The sequence below is a fragment of the Nomascus leucogenys genome, chromosome 3 (genome assembly GCF_006542625.1).
Source record: "Nomascus leucogenys isolate Asia chromosome 3, Asia_NLE_v1, whole genome shotgun sequence".
Lineage (NCBI taxonomy): Eukaryota > Metazoa > Chordata > Mammalia > Primates > Hylobatidae > Nomascus > Nomascus leucogenys.
This window is the reverse complement of record NC_044383.1, coordinates 8,558,747-8,580,867: the sequence shown is the minus strand read 5'-3', so window position 1 is coordinate 8,580,867 and position 22,121 is coordinate 8,558,747. Positions and strand designations below refer to the sequence as shown.

General features: G+C 40.1%; 1 protein-coding gene across 2 annotated transcripts in view; it reads left to right on the top strand.

Annotated features, from left to right (window-relative positions):
- ZRANB1 (zinc finger RANBP2-type containing 1) overlaps nt 1–22,121 on the top strand; it is a 71,372-nt gene that overhangs the window by 25,461 nt on the left and 23,790 nt on the right. For both annotated transcript variants that reach the window (XM_003277773.4, XM_030805767.1), the window contains exon 2: nt 278–1,128. In XM_003277773.4, the coding sequence (XP_003277821.1) occupies nt 315–1,128 (814 nt within the window). In that variant the 5' untranslated portion in view covers nt 278–314. The remainder of the gene's footprint in view (nt 1–277; nt 1,129–22,121) is intronic.

The following is a 22,121-nucleotide window of genomic DNA, read 5'->3' as shown; positions in this document are numbered from 1 at the left end:
TTCTTAGATCAGACCTCCTTATATCTCCTGCCTATCTCTTTTGCATTCCAAAGTTCAGTTTTATTAAATCCCAAGGTCTAAGATTTTTTCTTTGAGAATTTATCTCCAGTGTTTCTATGGAAATCAAAAAAGAAAATTAAGATAATTCATTGTCGAAATGTTACATGCATCTTTTGAGAAATTCATATTTTGTAGGTTGAAGGACATGCTTTTTGGGCAGCGTATTTTTGGAGGTGGAATGTAGTTATTTTAATAACCATGTCCTAATTATTTATAGCTTCCTGCCTGACACAGCTCACTTCAAGAAGTGCACAATGTCAGAACGTGGAATTAAGTGGGCTTGTGAATATTGTACGTATGAAAACTGGCCATCTGCAATCAAGTGTACTATGTGTCGTGCCCAAAGACCTAGTGGAACAATTATTACAGAAGATCCATTTAAAAGTGGTTCAAGTGATGTTGGTAGAGATTGGGATCCTTCCAGCACCGAAGGAGGAAGTAGTCCTTTGATATGTCCAGACTCTAGTGCAAGACCAAGGGTGAAATCTTCATATAGCATGGAAAATGCAAATAAGTGGTCATGCCACATGTGTACATATTTGAACTGGCCAAGAGCAATCAGATGTACCCAGTGCTTATCCCAGCGTAGGACCAGGAGTCCTACAGAATCTCCTCAGTCCTCAGGATGTGGCTCAAGACCAGTTGCTTTTTCTGTTGATCCTTGTGAGGAATACAATGATAGAAATAAACTGAACACTAGGACACAGCACTGGATTTGCTCTGTTTGCACATATGAAAACTGGGCCAAGGCTAAAAGATGTGTTGTTTGTGATCATCCCAGACCTAATAACATTGAAGCAATAGAATTGGCAGAGACTGAAGAGGCTTCTTCAATAATAAACGAGCAAGACAGAGCTCGATGGAGGGGAAGTTGCAGTAGTGGTAATAGCCAAAGGAGATCACCTCCTGCTACGAAGCGGGACTCTGAAGTGAAAATGGATTTTCAGAGGATTGAATTGGCTGGTGCTGTGGGCAGCAAGGAGGAACTTGAAGTAGACTTTAAAAAACTAAAGCAAATTAAAAACAGGATGAAAAAGACTGATTGGCTCTTCCTCAATGCTTGTGTGGGTAAGTTTCTGTATTCTGCATTTTTTGCATGGGGTGGGAAAAGGTAGTAAAAATGATATGAAAAGAGCTGGGTGTGCTGACACACGCTTGTAGTCTTAGCCCCTTGCTTGAGACCAGGAGTATGAGGCTGTAGTATGCCATGATTGGTCTGTGAATAGCACCTGCACTCCAGCTTGGGTAACATAGTGAGACTGTGTCTCCACGCACACACAAAAATGTGTGTGTGTGTGTATATATATATATATATGCTCAAAGTCACTAGCATTTAATTCATTCAGCATGATAGCTGTACTTTCAAGTATGCATACATAAAAATTTGTGTATTTGTGATCTTGTCATAACTTTGTACTAAATTGCCCACAATTAATTGTGTTCATGTCTCTCCATTACTGGGGGCAGTGGAAACATTTAAGTTAAAGGAAAGTTTTTACACATTGGTAGTAAAATGTATACCTGGACTTTAAAACTGCTAGTCTGTTTATTGTCACAAGATGTAACTGAGGAACACCAGCTGCTGTTTCCAAGTATTTGTAAACAGTGTGAGCATCTTGTGATGATAGAAGCTTTAGTCAGATGTTAAAAATACCACAAAAATGTGCGACTCCAAGAAGTTGCACAAACATATTGACCTTGAAAATACTGGTGTTAATTTAACATGAATGTCATGTAGTAAATGTTTGCAAACTTTATGGAACTGATTACATGTAGCCAGCGGATTCCATACTTCAAGTTGTCGTTCGTATCTATTGTGACATTTTCCTCAGGAAATGCTGTTAAAGGACAGAGACGCAGGAGAACAGAGTTTTTCTTCGGTTCTTGACCTTGTGAGTTAATTGTGATGTAATTCACAAAAGCAGTGACTTGAGTCTTCAGTATTTTTTTTTTGAGTAGATTAGATGTTTGATTTTTATTAAATTATTTGGATGGGCTGCTTACTTTGACATTTGGTCTTAATAAGGGAAATTTTGAATGATTACTAAGTTTAAACTTTGTGTGGAACAATAGCTAAGCCTTAACTATACCTTAGCTGTATGTTTTCCCTCAGTCCCAATTTCTTTTATTTATCCCTCTGGGTACAGCCCAAGAATATGGAAGGTTTAGGTGTATGAACCTGTGAGTCCTAAGAATTGATTTCCAAGAAATCGTGAGTTTTAAAATTAAATTTTGTATATATTAAATTATATATATCATTTCCCCCCCGCCCGCCCCAAGATGGGCTCTCACTCCGTCATCCAGGCTAGAAGGCAGTGATGCAATCATGGCTCACTGCAGCCTCACCGTCCTGGGTTCAAGTGACCTGCCACCTCAGCCTCCCTAGTAGCTGGGACTCCCCATTAGCATGTACCACTATGCCCTGCTATTGTTTTTAATTATTATTTGTAAAGATGGGGGTCTCCCTATGTTGCCCAGGATGGTCTTGAACTCCTGGGCTCAAGCAATCCTCCCACCTCAGTCTCCTAAAGTGTTGGGATTATAGGCGTAATTTGCTGTGCCCAGCTGAAATCCTGAGTTTTCAATTTTAGCTTTGTTCTGGCAAAAAAGAATATCCCAGCAGATGAATCCTTCTGACCTCCAGACGTAGTAGGCACTTAGCAACTCTTAGTTCTAGTTTCCTCCCATCCTGAGGATGAGGGGTTGAAAACACACCGAGCCATCTTCTGTCTGTGTTGTCCCATTTTATTCCACTGATTTTTCTGCTCCAAATTGAGGGGCAACATATAGTATGATTGTCAGTTAAAAAAATTTAAACAGGAGATACAAAAGAGTTTTGTTATTAGTTTCCTTATTGAGATCAAATTGATTTAACATAAAAATTTACCGTTTTGCAAGTGAACAACTCATTTGGCATTTAGTGCATTCACATTGTGTAAGCACTACCTCTGTGTTGTTCCAAAACATTTTCATCATCCCAAAAGGAAACTATGTACCCATTAAGCAGTTACTGCCCACTACCCCTACCCGCTAACCCTTGATAACTACGAGTCTGCTTTTGGTGTCTATGGATTTACCTATTCTGGATATTCATATAAATGGAATCTTTACATATCTGTGAGCTTTTATGTTGGGTGTGATTGTCTTTTAATTGCTTGTATGCCTTTGGAACACTCTTAAAACCTTTTTTTTTTTTTTTTTTTGTTTTTTGCAGGGAGTAGTGTACTATGAATACTTGGACTACAAGATGGTGTTATAGTACATGTAGGTTTATAGATGAAAATGAACTAGACTTCATTGTGACGGTTCTTAACCTCACAGTGAAGGTCACTAAACCTCACTAAAGTCATAGAATCCTTTAGGAATCAGGGCTTCATTTCAACCCCACGTTGCTTCAAGTCAGTGGATCTCAGGATGAGAACACCTGATTTGAAATATTTTCTTTCCTTGAAACACACAAGTTAGATGAATCAACATGTTTGTCTTTATGACATTATTTCTTCTTGGTCCTGCCTTTTTCTACATATCCTTACTTCTTTTGACTAGACAACTAGCCATCCTTGTACCTCTTTGCATTTTATTTATTTTTTTTGAGACAGGGTCGCGAGGCTGGAGTGCAGTGGCGCAATCATGGCTCACTGCAGCCTTGACTTCCTAAGCTCAAGCCATCCTCCCACCTCAGCCTCCTGGGTAGCTGGGACTACAGGTGTATACCACCACGCCCGGCGAATTTTTGTATTTTTTTTTGGAGAGACAGGGTTTTACCTTGTTAACCAGGCTGGCATCTTACTCCTGGGCTCAAGCGATCCACCCACCTCAGCCTCCCAGAGTGCTGGGATTACAGGGGTGAGCCACTGGGTCCGGCCCATCTCTTTGCATTTTAATCACTGAGTTCAATTTAAAAGTGGAACAAGGCCAGGCACAGTGGCTCAGGTCTGTTAATCCCAGCACTTTGGGAGATTGAGGTGGGCGGGTCACTTGAGGTCAGGAGTTCGAGACCAGCCTGACCAACATGGAGAAACCCCGTCTCTACTAAAAATACAAAATTAGCTGGGCATGGTGGCACATGCCTGTAGTCCCAGCTACCTGGGAGGCTGAGACAGGAGAATCTCTTGAACCTGGGAGGTGGAGGTTGCAGTGAGCCAAGACCGCACCATTGCACTCCAGCCTGGGCAACGAGAACGAAACTCCGTCTCAAAAAAAAAAAAAGAAAAAAAAAGTGGAACAAAAACTTCTACCAATAGGACCAGTATTGGATTTGACCTTGTTTTATTTATAAAACGATTTGTCATTAAGTTGCTGTTTCTCCCTGCAAAGTTTCTAGATTCTTAGGGCCAAGGGTTGATTGTATTTGGTTCTTGGTATGTGGACTACGTCTTTCCTGTCAGCAAGTATTTTTTACTATTAACTGTACCATGTCATTCTGAACTGTTATACATAAGGTTATAATTATAGGCCTGTTTCTGTGAGATAGCCATATTCCGATGTGTAAACATAACTGAAATATGTTAAATACTTTTTTAAAACTTGTTTACATTGTGTTGGGTTAATTTAAAAAAAGGCTTGAGCAGTAAGACTAACAGAAGTTCACATGTACTCAAAATTAATCTTTACTTCCCTTTTCTGTCTGCCTTATGTTCCCCAGATTTCGTTAGATACAGTGTATTTTGGGTTATTGATGTTAAGTGTTTTTTAAAAAATCCATCTCTAAAGTATATACACTGAGTATAAAATGTGAGACTTTTCCATTTAAAGTTGGAAAAAATTTCAACCTCAGGTCAGCTTTGTAGCTGATAAACTAGGAATGAGGAAGATTCAGTTGTTGAGAGGGCAGATGTCAACTAAGGCATCAACAGTATCAAGCAAACATATTGACATAGCTGTTGGGTGTAAGTTTCACAGAAGTCATATTATCTTATGTGGTGAGAGGATGTTGGGGACAGCTGTGCCAAAACCTGACATCAGTAGTGGAACCTGAGGTTGAGAATCAGGGTGGTAAAGGTAGAGGTGTGAATGTAAATGTACAGTTGGCTCTGGAATGTCTGCAGTTAGTACTAGATGTTTTTAGGGACATCAGGTTTTTAGGGCGGTCATGTCAGCACTCACCATAGACTGCTTTTCTCACTGGGTAGACAACAATGTATCTAGAGAATAGAGCAGCACTACCTAATGCCCTGCTTTTGTTCTGCTATTGTATTGAATCAGTTGCCTTATGAAACTGCACTTCAATTTGTGTACATAGATATGTCCTTAAAAAGACACAGGGTTAGATAACACCATATTAAATCTGTGCTATAATGTGTATTTCTGAATCCTAGACTCAGATATCCAGCTGCCTATTCAGCATCTTTCCTGGAGTGTTTAATAACTCAAGCTCATTTCAAGCGCAGTGATGCTAAAACAGAACTGGTCTCTCCTTCAAATCTATTTTTTCCCAGGCTCTCATCTTGGTTGATGGCAAATTTCTCATTCCATTGCTTGTGCCAAAAGCCTTGGCCCTCTTTGATTCTTCTTTCTCTTATGCCCCACTCCTACTTCTCAGAAGATTCTTTGGCTGTACCTTCAAAATATATCTGTACTCTGGCCACTTCTCACTATTCTTGTCCAAACCATGATCCACCCTTGCCTTTGCCCTCCTTACAATCTGCTGTCATCAGAGGAGCTAATTCTGCTCAGAACCCTCTAGTGATCACCTGTTTTACTTGGATTAAAAGCCAGCATCCCTCAAAAACTCTACAAGGCCATCTACATGCTCTGTATTGCGCACTTGAGCTTCCCTCCATATACTTTTGACCCTTGAACAACACAGGTCTGAACTGTGCGCGTCCACTTATACGTGAGTTTTCTACCAGCTCTGCCACCCCTGAGACAGCAAGAACAACCCCTCTTCTTCCTCCTCCTCCTCAGCCTACTCAAGGTAAAGATGATGATGATGAAGACCTTATGATGAACCACTTTGACTTAATGAGTTAGAAAATGTATTTTCTCTTCCTTATGATTTTCTTAATAACATTTTCTTTTCTCTAATGTATTACAAGAATACAGTGTATAATACATATACAAATATGTGTTATTCAACTGTTTATGTTATTAGTAAGGCTTCCGGTCAACAGTAGGCTATCAGTAGTTTTGGGGGAGTTAAAAGCTATACATGGATTTTCTACTGTGTGGGAGGTTGGTCCCCCTAATCTCCATGTTGTTCAAGGGCCAAATATAGTTTATCTCTGAACTAATCTGTTTTCCACCTTTCCCATTTCATTCCAGCCACTCTTGCCACCTTTTTTTTTTTCCTATAAACAAGCCGCAAGCCTTTTACTTGCTTGTTTGCTCTGCCTGGATTGCTCTCCACCTTCGCTTCTTTTCTCAGATATTGCCTTCTCAGTGAGGTCCTCCATGACTGCCATATCTAAAATTTCATCCCTGTCCATTATCCCTCCCCACAGCATTAATTTTCTTCATAACACTTCTAATATGCTTAGTCATCTTGTTTATTGTCTCTCTCTAGAATTTAAGCTTCCTGAGGGCCAGTAATTTTATCTGTTTTGTTCAAAGCTGTATCTTAGTATGTACAACAGTGCCTGCTACATACATACTAGGCACTCAGGTATTTTTATATCAATGAACGAATGAATATTTTTGTGAACTAGGGTCTGGGCAAACCTTTATCCTTCTCCTCCTATGACTTTCTAGATTCTTTGCCTGCTTCCTCGCTCTCTTATGTTTTTCAGTATTTGGGGCTCAACCCAGGAGAGCCAGTTTTACTTCTCGCTGGTTGTCAGTAAGACTGAGGTAGGTAGTGGGTATGAAAGGGTCTTACAGGAAAGGGTATAGAGGCTTCAGTTTATCACCAGGCAGTCTATGGATATGAAAAGTCTAAAGTCAGGTTTATGTTTAATTTCTCTACCTTCCTACTTTCACTCATGGCAATATTTGTTTTTTTAAAAAAATCATTCTATGTGTTTGCTATAACTATCAAATGAGATTTTTACTTGAAATGTTTTATTCAGTTGTCACTGGACCTACAGCTTCCTAGTTGGCATTTTATCTCACTTCCTAAACAATAGCTGCATCTTTCTTAAGTTTAGGAGCTGAGATTTGGTTGGGGCTGTTGAGGGTATAGGGGGGAAAAAATCAAACTTAAGTAACAAGTTCACATTGAAACTATGTATATACATATATATGTATACACACATATATACATATATGTATACACACGTATATACACACGTGTATACACACGTATGTATACACATATGTGTATATATACACGTATATATACACATATGTGTGTATATACACACACATATGTATATATACACACACACTTTTTTTTTTTTTTTTGAGACAAGATCTTGCTCTTGCCCACTCTGGAGTGCAGTGGTGCGATCACAGCTCACTGCAGCCTTGACCTCCTGGGCTCAAGCAGTCCTCCCACCTCAGCTTCCCTGGGAGCTGGGAGTACAGGTGTATACCACCATGCCCCTAATTTTAAAAATGATTTGTAGAGATGGGGTCTCTCTGTGTTGCCCAGGCTGGTTTCAGACTCCTGGACTCAAGTACTAGGACTACAGTTGTGAGCCACCACCTGGCCTGAAACTGGAATTTTTATGCTGAAATACTCAGTTGCCCGATAGCAGTGGTATGAACAGCTTTCACTATGGGGAATATGTGAATCAGTAATGCCTCCTGGTGCTCTGAAGTTTTGGGGTGACCTGAAGTGCACGTGCAGTGGTGTTCCCTGTTGAAAATCACTGACTTATGGACTGAACCAGAACCTCTTCTTTATCAAGTAGCAGGCTGAAGTGGCATATGAGGATTATAATTCTGATGGTTTCTGAGCAAAATTTGTCCCACTTTCAGAATTTTGGCATGTCTGTAAAGACTTAGATGATTTTTATTGTTTTATTTTTTAATTAATTAACTAATTAACTTTTTTGAGGCAAGGTGGTCTCACTGTGTCTCCTAGGCTGGAGTGCAGTGGTGTGTGATCTTGGCTCACTTCAATCTCTGCCTCCTGGGCTGAAGCAATTCTCCTACCTCAGCCACCCAGGTAGCTGGGACTATAGACGTGCACCACCACGCCTGGCTAATTTTGCATTTTTTGTAGAGATGAGGTTTCCCCTTGTTGCCCAGGCTGGTCTCAAACTCCTGGGTTCAAGCAGCCCGCCCACCTCGGCCTCCCAAAGTGCTGGGATTACGGGTGTGAGCCACTGTGCCTAGTCTTAGATGATTTTTAAAACCTAGAACATGTATTGGTAACGTTTTCTTATATTAGTTGTCTGCAAAAATAGTTATATTTAATCTATTATTTTCCCTTTTCCCATAACTTGTGCTGAAAATCAATGTTTGAGGCAAATCCATTTGGATTCTAATTGTATTTGGGCCTCTTGCCAGAAATCTGTATAACGTGTCATATGGTATCTGTCCACTCTAGAGTGCCAAGTGTAACTCTAGAAATATCTAAATATTTCCACAGTTTCTGGATGGGTCTGGATATGGTGGCTCAGTCCTGTAATCCCAGCACTGGGAGGTTGAGAGAGGGGAGGATCATTTCAGCCTAGGACTCTAAAACCAACCTGGGCAACTTGGCGAGACCTCGTCTCTATAAAAAATAAAAAAAATTAGCAGGGCATAGTGGTGTTCCCATGTGGTCCTCACCTATGCAGGAGGCTGGGATGGGAGGAACACTTGAGCCCAGGCTGCAGTGGGCCATGATTGTGTCACTGCACTACAGCCTGGGTGACAGAGCAAGACTATGTCTTAACACTTACATGGTATTAAATATGTCAGAAGGTATTTGTCCATTTGGTTTTACTTACACACATTGTTTAAAAAAAAAATAGCAAAGTGTAGGCGTATTACATTTTAAAATATTATTTTCAATTTGTTTTGGTGTTGATATTAAGAATTACGTATATGGATGGACATTTACAATTTGTCAGAGGTTTTTCTCAAGTAAATTATTAAATTAGTATTACTTTTTTCTCTGGAGAAACAAAACTGTTGCAAAATGTAATCTATAATGATTTTTTTTTAAAAAGTTTCTACTGTTGAAATATGTGCCTGGTGTAATGAAAGGGAGGTTGTACAGTAATCCAAACAAAATTAAATTAACTTCTGTGAAGGAAAAGTCATTTAGTTTTTGAGAGATTATATTCCTTTGAACTGGAATGATTTTAAGGTGATTTATATTACCAAGAAAATTACCATGTCAAAACAGAAAAGGAAATCCTTGCATTGGACACTGGTGATTTTGCCCATTTAAGACATCTTTGGGGTGACTTTTTAACTTGAGAGAAAACTCAGGGCATACAAACGATTGTGAAGAAAAAAATAGAAGAAGCTTCTATTCTCTAGTTCATTACTCCTTAGCTTTAAAAATTATTTCTTTCACAAGGATATTTTATTGATGACTTAACCTGAAGGCACAAAACATTCAGTGTTTTTAAAAACACACTATCTGCTGGGTGCGGTGGCTCATGCCTGTAATCCCAGCACTTTGGGAGGCCGGGGCGTGTGGATCACTTGAGGTCAGGAGTTCAAGACTAGCCTGGCCAACATGGTGAAACCCCGTCTCTACTAAAAATACAAAAATTAGCTGGGTGTGATGGCGGGCGCCTGTAATCCCACCTACTTGGGAGGCAGAGGCAGAAGAATCTCTTGGACCTGGGAGGCGGAGGTTGCAGTGAGCCGAGATCATGCTACTGCACTCCAGCCTGGGCAACAAAGCGAAACTCCGTCTCAAAGTAAATAAATAAATAAAAACAAAAAAATAAACACACACTGTTGATGAGATAAGTTATAGTGTCCAAATTTACATTTTTAACTTGCCCGTTGGCTTCCTTATAGGTTCATCTCCTTCCACCCCCTCTTTGGGCTTTTTGGGTGATTTACATGACCAATACAAATAGAGTAGCAGGCAAGATAATGTCCATACCCCACCTCCCCATGCCTGCATCCCAGTCCCCAGGATTTGTGAGTATGCCACCTTACGTGGCAAAATAGATTTTACAGAAGTGATTAAAGATTTCTTAAATGGCAGGGTTATCTAGGTGGGTGGTGTAATCACAAGCGTCCTTGTAAATCACAGCGGGAGACAGGAGAGAGAAGATTACAGATGGGACCATGAGAAGAGAAGCGGAGGCTTGAGAGAGTTGCAGGGCCATGAGGCAAGGAATGCCAGCAGCCTCTAGGAGAAAAGGCAAGGCTTTTCTAGAGCCTCATGAAGGAGCGCAGTCCTGCCAACACCTTGATTTTAGCTCAGTGAGAGCCTTGCTGAACTTCTGACCTCCTGAATTGTAAGAGAAAGTTTGTGTTGTTTTAAGTCACTAAGGTTGTAATCATTGTTTGAGCAGCAATAAGAAATTAATGCAAATAACTTTTTTAAAAACAAATAATATCTTTTTTTTTGAGATGGAGTTTTCGCTCTTGTTGCCTAGGCTGGAGTGTAATGGTGTGGTCTTGGCTCACTGCATCCTCCGCCTCCTGAGTTCAAGTGATTCTCCTGCCTCAACCTCCCAAGTAGCTGGAATTATAGGCGCCCGCCAACATTCCCAGCTAATTTTTGTATTTTTAGTAGAGACAGGTTTCACCATGTTGGCCAGGCTAGTCTCGAACTCCTGACCTCAGGTGATCTGTCCACCTTGGCTTCCCAAAGTGCTGGGATTACAGGCGTGAGCCACCGCGCCCAGCCCTAAACAAATAGTATTTTTTAAAATTTTATTTTGCGATGGAGTCTTGCTCTGTCACCCAGCCTGGAGTGCAGTGGCGTGATCTCGGCTCTCTGCAACCTCTGCCTCCTGGGTTCAAGTAATTCTCCTGCCTCAGCCTCCCAAGTAGCTGGGATTACAGGTGCACACCACTGTGCCCTGCTAACTTTTGTATTTGTTTGTTTTTTTTTGTAGAGACAGGGTTTCACCATGTTGGCCAGGCTGGTCTCAAATTCCTGACCTTGCCTCCTGCCTTGGCCTCCCAAAGTGCTGGGATTACAGGTGTGAGCCACTGTGCCCAGCCAACAAATAATACCTTAATTTGACAATTTCAGAAAAATTTTACTTAATTTTCACCAGTTGCTAGAGGAGGTCAGAGCCATTGTTAATAATGAAAGAAGTTGAGGTACAGAGGGGCTGACTAGTATGGGAAGTAGCTGTCCTTTCCAAGACACAAATGGTAACAGTGTTTCTTTCTGCTGGATATGGTTGGGGGTTATTACTGGAGCTTTTGAATTATGTTTGATGCCTGGGAATATTAATGTTTTCAGCCCTGCCTTTTTTCAGGTCAGCGAAATAAATATGCCTTTATGAAGCTGATTGCTGTGGCCCAGGGTAATCTGCTACTTGCTAATATTTTACAGCATTCCATGATTAGGTCACATTATTTGGACTTGACTTTTTATGTGCGGCGTTTCTGTAGTGTGTGTTCTGTTTGCTCTGCTCATGTTGGACTGTTTTTGGCTTGGTATACCAAAGCTGTTTGGACAGTCTTTCAGTGTTTAGAACTTTTCCTGTTCTATGGATTGCTTTGCAGTCATCATTACTTCTGTGTTGGTAGCTCAGTTGCAGATCTGTGTTCTAATATGTCATTTTTTGAGATCATCATCTGTGAGTTCAGAGAGGAAGCTCGTGAAGTTGTTCACAATTATGGCTACTTTCTAAGTGCTGGGTTATGAACTTTGATTGTATGCTGATGCCAAACTAGTGTTCTACTGAAAGATACTCTTCTGATTTAGTGTCCTTTTTTTTCTTTTCCCTTTCTTTTCTTTTTTTTCTGGAGACAGGATTTTGCTCTGTCGCCCAGGCTGGAGTGCAATGGCATTGATCACAGCTCCCTGCAGCCTCGAATGCCCAGGCTCAAGTGATTCTCCCATTTTCAGCCTCCTGAGTAGCTGGTACCAGAAGAGAGCACCACCATCCCCAGCTAATTCCTGTGTTTTTTTTTTTTTTTTTTTTGTAGAGGCGGGATTTCACCATGTTGCCCAAGGCTGGTCTCAAACTCATGGGGTCAAGTGATCGGCCTGATTCAGCCTCCCAAAGTGCTGGGATTACAGGTGTGAGCCATGGTGCTTGGCCCGTTTTTTCTTTTTCTTTTTTTTTTTTTTTTTTTTTTTGAGATGGAGTCTCGCTCTGTCGCCCAGGCTGGAGTGCAGTGGCGCGCTCTCGGCTCACTGCAAGCTCCGCCTCCCGGGTTCATGCCATTCTCCTGCCTCAGCCTCTCCAAGTAGCTGGGACTACAGGCGCCCGCCACTATGCCCGGCTAATTTTTTTTGTATTTTTAGTAGAGACGGGGTTTCACCATGGTCTCGGTCTTCTGACCTCGTGATCCGCCCGCCTCGGCCTCCCAAAGTGCTGGGATTACAAGCGTGAGCCACCGCGCCCGGCCCCCTTTTTTCTTAATACATTGTTTTACATATGAATGGAGGCAGAACCAGTAAACAGGTCTTGCATCTTATTAATAGTTTTGAACATTTAAAACCATCTAAGTGGCTGGGTACGGTGGCTCACGCCTGTAATCCCAGCACTTTGGGAGGCCGAGGTGGGCAGATCACGAGGTCAGGAGATTGAGACCATCCTGGCTAACACGGTGAAAACCCGTCTCTACTAAAAATACAAAAAATTAGCCGGGCATGGTGGCAGGCGCCTGTAGTCTCAGCTACTCTGGAGGCTGAGGCAGGAGAATGGCGTGAACCCGGGAGGCGGAGCTTGCAGTGAGCTGAGATCGCCCCACTGCACTCCAGCCTGGGCGACGGAGACTCTGTCTCAAAAAAAGCAAACAAACAAAAACAAAGAAAAAAACCCCATCTGATTGCCCTTTTATTAAAGACAAAACAAAAATGGTTCGAGTTAAAAATGTTACATTAAAAGGTTTTTTGTTGTTGTTGTTGTTGTTGTTTTGTTTGTTTGTGTTTGAAACAGGGTCTTACTGTGTTGCCCAGGCTGGAGTGCAGTGGTGTAATCTCGGCTCACTGCAATCTCCACCTCCTGGGTTCAAGTGATCCTCCTGCCTCAGCTTCCCTAGTAGCTGTGATTACAGGCATGAGCTACCATGCCTGGACACATTAAAAGCTTCTAATAGGATCCAAAACGTATACAGACTTCTGTAGCATTTTTTGGCCTGCATCCATAAAAGGAAAGTGAGTGCTAGAATACTGGCAATGCTTTGTATGTCCTTGGCTAACTTTGCGTGATACTCTTAAGTGTGATGTGTGTGTAGCTATGAAAACTGTGATCATTTCACTCCACAAACGTTCATGATTGTGGGTTTACTTCCTGTCCAAGGTAGTTCATATAGGTAATAGAGTTATTTTTAGCACCATGAAATAAATATTATCTTCAGGTAGTTTTTGTTTTTCAAGTTTTTAAGGATTTCCTGTTTTGATTTTGGAACACTGGATATAAAATAACATTTTATGTCATGATTTTTAAGTGAATTGTGAGAATTTCCAGCAACATAAAATATTCTAATCTGTAGGGAACACGCACGCCTGTGTGCACACACACTTTTCACCTCTTTCCTTTCTACTGTTAAATGATGCTGGCCAGTTTGGTCCGGGATTTGAAAGTACTTCCTGACACCTGTGATAAAAAGAAAGCTTCTAGGAATGAATGTTTCTATTAAGGCAAATGGGCGGTAATGGCAGAAATAAAGCCCTAGTATTCTCTTGGTTGCCTTTAGTATGTCTGAGACATAATTCTCGGCTTTCAGAAATGATTGATTACACAGGGTTGCCAACTAGTAATGTGCCTTTTTATGCTGAGAAAGGGACTGTGTCACGTGATTCTTGATTATGTGATAACTGACATTTGAATATGCAGCATTGATTTAGTAACGGCTTTCATTTAAAAAAGAAAGTACTATATTAAATGAACACATTGAATTATGAAATCCAGATGTATCCTTTAAATATCAAGTATAAAAGGATGTGTTTTGACTCTAGAGAATTGTTGGGATCTAAACTAACTTTAAAAAGTTGCATTAAACTAGGCACATGGTTAAAAAAAACCCAGGCAGCACAGAAATGCAAATATAAAGAAATGCAATAGTTTCTTCTTCTCTCTACCTCCAGTCCTGCTGTGCATAGACAACCACTATTTTCCCTGCCATTCTTTTATTTTACTTTTATTTATTTTTATTTTTTTGAGACAGAGTCTTGCTCTGTCGCCCAGGCTGGAGTGCAGTGGTGCCATCTTGGCTCACTGCAACCTCTGCCTCCCAGGCTCCAGCGATTCTTGTGCCTCAGCCTCCCAAGTAGCTGGGACTATAGGCAAGCTTGCCACCATGACCAGATGATATTTGTGTTTTTTAGTAGAGGCAGGGTTTCACCATGTTGGCCAGGCTGGTCTTGACCTCAAGTGATCCACCTGCCTTGGCATCCCAAAGTGCTTGGATTACAGGCATGAATCACCGTGCCTGGCTCCTGTCATTATTTTATAATGAGAAATTTCAAAACCTGTATAAAGGTTACAAGTGTAATATATTGAACACCACATGCCTTTGACCTAGATTTTCCAGTTCTTTGCTACATTTGGTGTCTCTGTATGTCTTTCTTATGTGTATTCTCTGAACTGTTTGAGAGTTAGCTGAAGACATCATGACACTTTTCCCCTAAATATTTCAGCATGTGTTTCCTAAGAACAAGGACATTTTTTCCTACACAACTACACAGTATAATTATCCAAGAAATTTAAAACTGAAAGTCTATACTTAGTTTCACCAATAGTTTCAGTAATTGCTGTTGCCCCACCTTGTTCAGTTAAGGATTATACATTGTGTATAGTTTTGTCTCTTCAGTCTTCTCTAATCTAGAAGAGCGCCTGTTTTTTTTTTTTTTTTAATTTCATGATTGACATTTTTGAAGATTCCACTTTTGCAGAATGATCTTCAATTTAGATTTGTGGATTTCCTTCTGATTAGATTCAGTTTAAACATTTATCTTTTTTAGAGGAGGGAGGAATACTATAGAGGTGATATTATTTGAGGCAGCACCTCCGATATCTCTGAATAATGTCCTTGTATCATTGTTCCTTTTTTTTGCAATTTATTTTGAGGTAAAATATACATAAGATAAAATTTATACGATTTTACTCATTAAGTATATGCTAGTAGCATTAGGTACATTCTTAATTGTTGTGTAACCATTTCTACCATTCTCTCTAGAGCTTTTTTACATCTTGGAAAACTGAAACTCTGTATCCATTAAATAGCTCCATTCCCCCTTCCTCCAGCCCCTGACAACCATCACTTCCTGTCAATCAATTTGACTGTCCTAATAACCTCATGAATGGAATCATACAGTATCTGTCCTTTTGCTTATTTCACTTAGTATAATGTCTTTAAGGTGTATCCATGTTGTGATCTGTGTCAGAATTTCCTTCCCTTTTTTTTTTTTTTTTGAGAGGAAGTTTCGCTGTGTCGCCCAGGCTGGAGTGCTGTGGTGCAATCTGCGCTTGCTGCACCCTCTGCCTCCCAGGTTCAAGGGATTCTCCTGCGTCAGCCTCCCAAGTAGCTGGGACTATAGGCGTGTGTGCCACCATGCGTGTCTAATTTTTGTATTTTTACTAGAGTCGGGGGTTTCACCATGTTGGCCAGGCTGGTCTCGAACTCCTGGCCTCAAGTGATCTACCCACCTCGGCCTCCCAAAGTGTTGGGATTACAGGCGTGAGCCAGAATTTCCTTCCTTTTTGAGACTGAACAATATTTCATTGTATGTGTATACCACAGTTTATCTTTTCCTCAGTTAATGAAAATATATTATTTCTTTTTCACCAAATTTAGACATTTGTACTGACTTCTTGTAACGATCTTTGAGAGTTTAGCTCATTTTTGAATAATAAAGGCAGACTACTTAAGACTAGCATGTGCAACATAGCGGGACCTCTTCTCTATTAAAAATAAAAAACTTAGCTGGGTTTGGTGGCAGGGTGCCTATAGTCCCAGATATGTGAGGCTGAGGTGGGAGGATTGCTTGATGCAAGAGTTTGATGCTGCAGTGAGCTATGATCATGTCAGTGCATTCTAGTCTAAACGACAGAGCAAGGCTCCATCTCAAAGAAAAGCAGACTATATGCATTGTAGACCATTTCAGAGATAAGAAAAGCTATGAAAAAATAAAAATAGTTTGTAATCTCACTGCCTAGAGGAAGCCTGTCAGATTTTTTGTGTATTTTCAGTCTTTTTTTTTTTTGCATTTATTTACTTTTACATAGGTGAGATTATATTGTATATCCTTTTTCATTGAACTTTATATTTTGTATCAACATGTTACCTTTTAAACATGAATGTGTAATAATGACATTGAATTGCTGCACCTTAAATTAACCTGTTCTTTATTAGCAGCAGTTTGGGAGTCCCTGTGGAGCTGTCTTTGCTGATGTGTGTTATTAAGAGTGGCATGCTGTCTCGTTTTATTAATCATTTGTATTTTTTTCTGTGAGTTGTTGATTCATGTCTTTTGTTCACTTTCGTTCACTTTCTTTGGTGATTTTTTTCAAGTTACATGAAATCTATATGAAAAATACACATTTCTAGTCCCAGTCTGGGCAACATAAAATCATTTTTGGCCTCGGCCTCCCCAAATTGCTGGGATTAACAGGGGTGAGCCTTGGCGCCTGGCCTCAGTTACTTTGAAAAATTGTCTTAGCTTTTACCTTTTCTTTGTTCATTCATTCATGCATTCAGGTACTCACCAAGTGTGCTCCCAAGCACTTTGAAAGAAGTCATGGCTCTCAAAGAGTTTATAGGGCAAACAGAATTTAGCAAGCCAGGATAGCTCAGCAGAGGAAATACAGGGTCCTAGAAGGAGCATATAACCTAATCTCATTAGGAGATTTGGAGAGGACTTTTGGTGACATCTAAGCTGAAACTTGAAAGAGAAGGAGTAGTGTTTCTATTAGTGGGAATTTTATGTGTTAAAAATCCAGGGTCGAGAGACCAAGGCATGTCCAATAACCCGAGAGAAGTCAGTTCGTTGGAGTGTAGAATGAGGACTGTGAGAACCTGTAGGGAATATTGGGACTATTTAACCTGGTTAAATAGGTTAATTCCTTAACCTGGTTAAGGAATTTAGCTGTTAGCCTAAGGACAGTGGTAAACTTTTTTTTTTTTTCCCCTGAGATGAGATCTCACTTTGTCACCCAGGCTGGATGGAGTACAGTGACATGATCACGGCTCACTGCAGCCTCAACCTTCTTGGGCTCAAGGGATCCTCTCACCTCAGCCTCCCAAGTAGCTGGGACTACAGGTGCATGCCAGCACGCCCGGCTTATTCTTTAAATTTTTTCTGGAGATTGGGTTTCTGCCAGGCTGGTCTTGAACTGCTGAGCTCAAGCAGTCTGCCCTCCTTGGGCTCCCACAGTGCTTGGATTACAGGTATGAGCCACTGCGCCCAGCCTAGTGGTAAACTTTTGTAAAGGGAATGCCTTAATTAAATTTGTAGTTTAAGAAGACCACACTTACCCTAGTGTAGAGAATAGATTGGGAGGAAGCAACACTTGAGATGGCAGACCAGTAGAGTAAATGATAGCAACTTAGGTATAGTTAGGTATAGCTAGGGTAGAGTCAGTGGAGATGGGGAAAGGGAGATTTATTTGAAAAAGACTTAAGTAGAATTGGCAAAACTTGGAAGAATTGATACTGGGCTGAGAGGAGGAGGAGTTTAGAAAGCCAGATATTTGGTTTGGACATCTCGGTTGGCTAACAGTATCATTTTTTCCTGGACATAGGAGAGGGCAAGTTTAGGTTTTTTAAGAGGTTTTGTGGTGAGGATGCCTGATGGATTATTGGATTCATGGGGTCTGAAACTTTTGGGGATGGATGCTTGTGGGGCTATTAGTGTCTACTGAAGCCATGAACTTGCTTTTTCAGTGGCAAATTACAGGAACTTTCTTGTTTAGTGTTTCTAATTGGAGACCTTAATAAGATTGACTGGGTTACTTTTGAACATTTCTTCCAATTTGATGATTATCTGTCTTAATTCTGTCTACTTTTGTCTAGAAGAATTAAATGTATATAATATGAACAGCATAAAGTTATAATAAATTATGAAAGTTTTTCCTTTTATCCTTTCTTCCTTGCCCCTACCTCATTTTTTAAACAGAGACAGGGTCTCACTCTGTTACCCAGGTTGGAGTGCAATGGTGTGATCATAGCTCATTGCAGCCTCGAATTCCTGGGCTCAGGTGATCCTCCCAAGTAGCTGGGACTACAGGCATGCATGACTATGCCTGACTAATTTTAAAAAATTTTCGTAAAGGTGAGATCTTACCATCTTGCCCAGGCTGGTCTTGAAATCCTGGGCTCTAAGCGATTCTCCTGCCTTGGCCTCCCAAAGTGCTGAGATTATAGGTGTGAACCACTGCACCCAGCCTCCCATTTCCACTTTTAAAATGTTCATTTACCTTCTAGTAAAAAAAAGGTGGGCTAGACTATTCAGTTTCTCCCGGCGTACCTGAGATAGTGTAATTATAAAAGTCTAAAATCTGGTTTCAGATTCAGCCAGGGTAACTTGTCAGTGTGGCAAATGAAATTTTTATTTTGAAGTCAGAAAAACCTTTGGATGTGATTTCAGTGGTGAATGTGGTTTTGACATACACTATTTTATGAGTTTCAAAATCTGCTTTTGGAACCTAAGATTTTTTTTTTTTTAGGTAGAGTTTCGCTCTTTGTCGCCCAGGCTGGAGTGCAGTAGTGCAATCTTGGCTCACTGCAACCTCCGCCACCTGGGTTCAAGCGATTCTCCTGTCTCAGCCTCCCGAGTAGCTGAGATTACAGGCGCATGCCACTACGCCAGGCTAATTTTTTGTGTGTTTTGAGTAGAGATGGGGTTTCACCGTGTTGGCCAGGCTGGTCTTGAACTCCTGACCTCAGGTGTTCCACCCACCTCGGCCTCCCAAAGGGCTAGGATTACAGGCGTGAGCCACTTTCCCCGGCCAGAACCTAAGATTTTTAAGAACCGTAATTTCCTTTCAGTTGAATATTTTCAGTGATATTTTCAGTGACTCATAATTTGAACTCATGTTCGTCTGTTTTAGCCCCATTAACATTTGTCCCCGTCTCTGATCACTTGTCCCAAAGATAACTTTGTGGCATGTTTCCTTTAAGTCCTGCCATGTTGCTTTCAGCAGCAATTCTTCCTGCTTGGCAGAATCTTCTTTCTTACGAAGGTATCTGTTAGGTTAGGTATTTTTTCATGACTTCGGGGACTTATATTTTCACAAGAGTGGGTTGTTAACACTTTGATCAAAGAGGTGAGGAGAAAAGACCTCAGTAGTATAGACTATATTTGACATAGTTTGTCACAACTTACAGATAATTTAGAAAGCTTTAGTGACTATTTGACTTCCTTCTCTCATTGAATCTTTTATTTTTCTAAAGAGGATGTTTTAGTAATGGACAGTGAGATTATTGAATAGAAGCTAGTCTTGATACAGATTAAGAATTTGTTTATAATTTTGATTTTCATCTCTTGATTTTTTGAATAGGTTATTGTTTTGTAGCACTGTGACTAGGAATAGAAATAGTAGATCTTAACTTGTTGCTATTATTATGTGGAAAATACAACCAGGAGGTGTTTTGGCCTGCTCAAATTATTTCTGAGATTGTTCCTGTGCTTTTGCCTACTTGAAGGTACACTTCAAAAAATATTGAAGTCATTTTATTTAAAAAGCAGCTCATTAGTTTTGAAAGAGTTTGCTGTGACTATCTCCAGGTTCAGGATTAAACTATAGCCAAATGCTTATGATATAAAAAAGTATTACTGGGTGGTATAGTTTCCTTTTAATATGAAAACCAGTTAAATGAGTTAAACTCTGGCTAGAGGAAAAACATCTGCATCTTTCTCTGACCGTGGTAAAGGACATTCTGAACATTACCACTTAAAACTAACTTTTCTCTTTAAGGGTTCCTGAAATTGTGCCAGCTGACTCCAGGTCCACCCTGACCCCACAGCATAAACCATGCTGTGATGTCACAGCTACCATAGAACTCCAGGGTAGTGTTGGGCTGGCCCATGTGGGCTCAGGTAAGTCCTGGCTTTTTTTTTACCATTTGGCATTCTTTTCAAAGTTAATAACCATTACAGTTCTACGTCATAAAGGAAAATAAGGCAAAACTTTGAAAACTGTGCCATATATGGGGGAAAAAATAAGTCTGTTTTCTAAACATCTATGAGCCAGCTCTAAATTCTAACCAATGGAGTTCCATAGTAGCTGTGAAGTCCCCAGTGAGTCATTGACCTGTGGCTTCAAAATACGTAAACTGTACTCCTGGCCCAGCTTACGGAATAATATGTTTGCTTTTTATTTTTTTAACTGTTTAGCTAGTAATATATAATATAGTGGCTTTCATTCTTAGGCCTTCATGTTTTAAGAAGTGTATTAACACTTTATCTGTAATTATGTTTCACTATTAGGCTAATTGTACATTTCATTCAGTTTTGAATGTATGATGATACTGCAGATTAGTTTTATAAAATTAATCTTCTCACAGTGGCTTCAGCTGTCCTTTTGTCTTCATGAAGGAGAAAGGGACAGAAGGCATAATACACGTTTGTTAAATTTTCAAAAAAAGTACTAAGAGAAAGATGCTTCGGCTGGGTGCGGTGGCTCATGCCTGTAATCCCAGCACTTAGGGAGGCTGAGGTGGGTGGATCACCTGAGGTCAGGAGTTCGAGATCAGCCTGATCAATATGGTGAAACCCCGTCTCTACTAAAAATACAAAAATTAGCTAGGTGTGGTGGTGTGTGCCAGTAGTCTCAGCTACTCAGGAGGCTGAGACAGGAGAATTGCTTGAACTCAGAAGGCAGAGGTTGCAGTGAGCTAAGATCGCGTCACTGCGTTCCAGCCTGGGTGACAGAGCGAGACTCCGTCTCAAAAAAAAAAAGGATGCTTCAGTTACTTTTGGAGGCATTGTGAGATGTCAGTAACCTAGAAAACATGTATATGTTGATTATCTTCTCTTGGAACTTTTCATTTTTTCCTGGCCTTTGTCCTATAAAGTGAGATTTTAACACTTGCATTTATTTGTCTTTTCCTGTCTACCAACTCTTCTACCTTATTCCTACGTTCTTTTTATCCCCTGACATTAAAAGGTGCTCAAAGTGTAATTATGTGAAGAACTCAGAGATTTTGTAAGGTTTTTTTTTTTTTTTTTTTTTCATATATTATGATGCTTTTTCCCTGCTCCTTAAGTAGAAAACATGCGGTTGCTAAAACTTTAAATTATATGTGTATGGGCCAAATCCTATTGAATACCATGTCTACAACAAAAACCTGCCTATGAAGTAACGTCTAAACTTTCAGAAGTTCTCTTTGAGCAGTGTGCAATAAAGACATAGCAAAAATTGGGACAGTTCAGTGACATTTTCATGAAATTTGATTTGTAATAAATTTACTAATCTTTGTAGCTGAAAATGTACCAGTCTCACTGAGACTATGAACTTTTATGCTTAATGAAAAGAATGAAATTACATATTCCCCAAACACTAGATAATAAAATAATTTTCTTTTAAATATTATTTTTTACCTGTATTTAAGTGATGTGTGTTTTTCATGCTCTGGGAAGTTTGGAGAATTTCGTGCTGTCAAAAACTGAGAATAGTCTGTTCTCCTCGTCTTCTGTATGTCTGCCATGCTGGGGAATGGGCAGTATGCCTGTTTGTAGTTTAATGCAGAGCATGGAGTAGGAGGGACTAATAAAGTGTTTTTGATAATTTTGTATTAGGTCAAACAGAAATCCTAGTTGTGTTTGTGTATATCGGCTTTATTGAGACATAATTTCACATACCATGCATTTCAACATTGTAAGTTCTGGTTATATTTAAAAAAAGCACTTAATGAAAGCAGAATGGGTGATATTATTGTACATTATAGTTCCAAAGTACAGTCTGCTAATTTTGTTGTGCTATGTAGTCTGTACCCCACCCCCCAGTGCTCATTAACTTCTAATTACAGAAATCTCTCAGAGACATTAGAGAGGAAATCTTAAGAATGTCTAAGATGAGATTCTTCTAGACTTCAGCTATATGGTGAGTTAGCTAAAAGCAATAAAGTGATTTGAAGATCTTCCC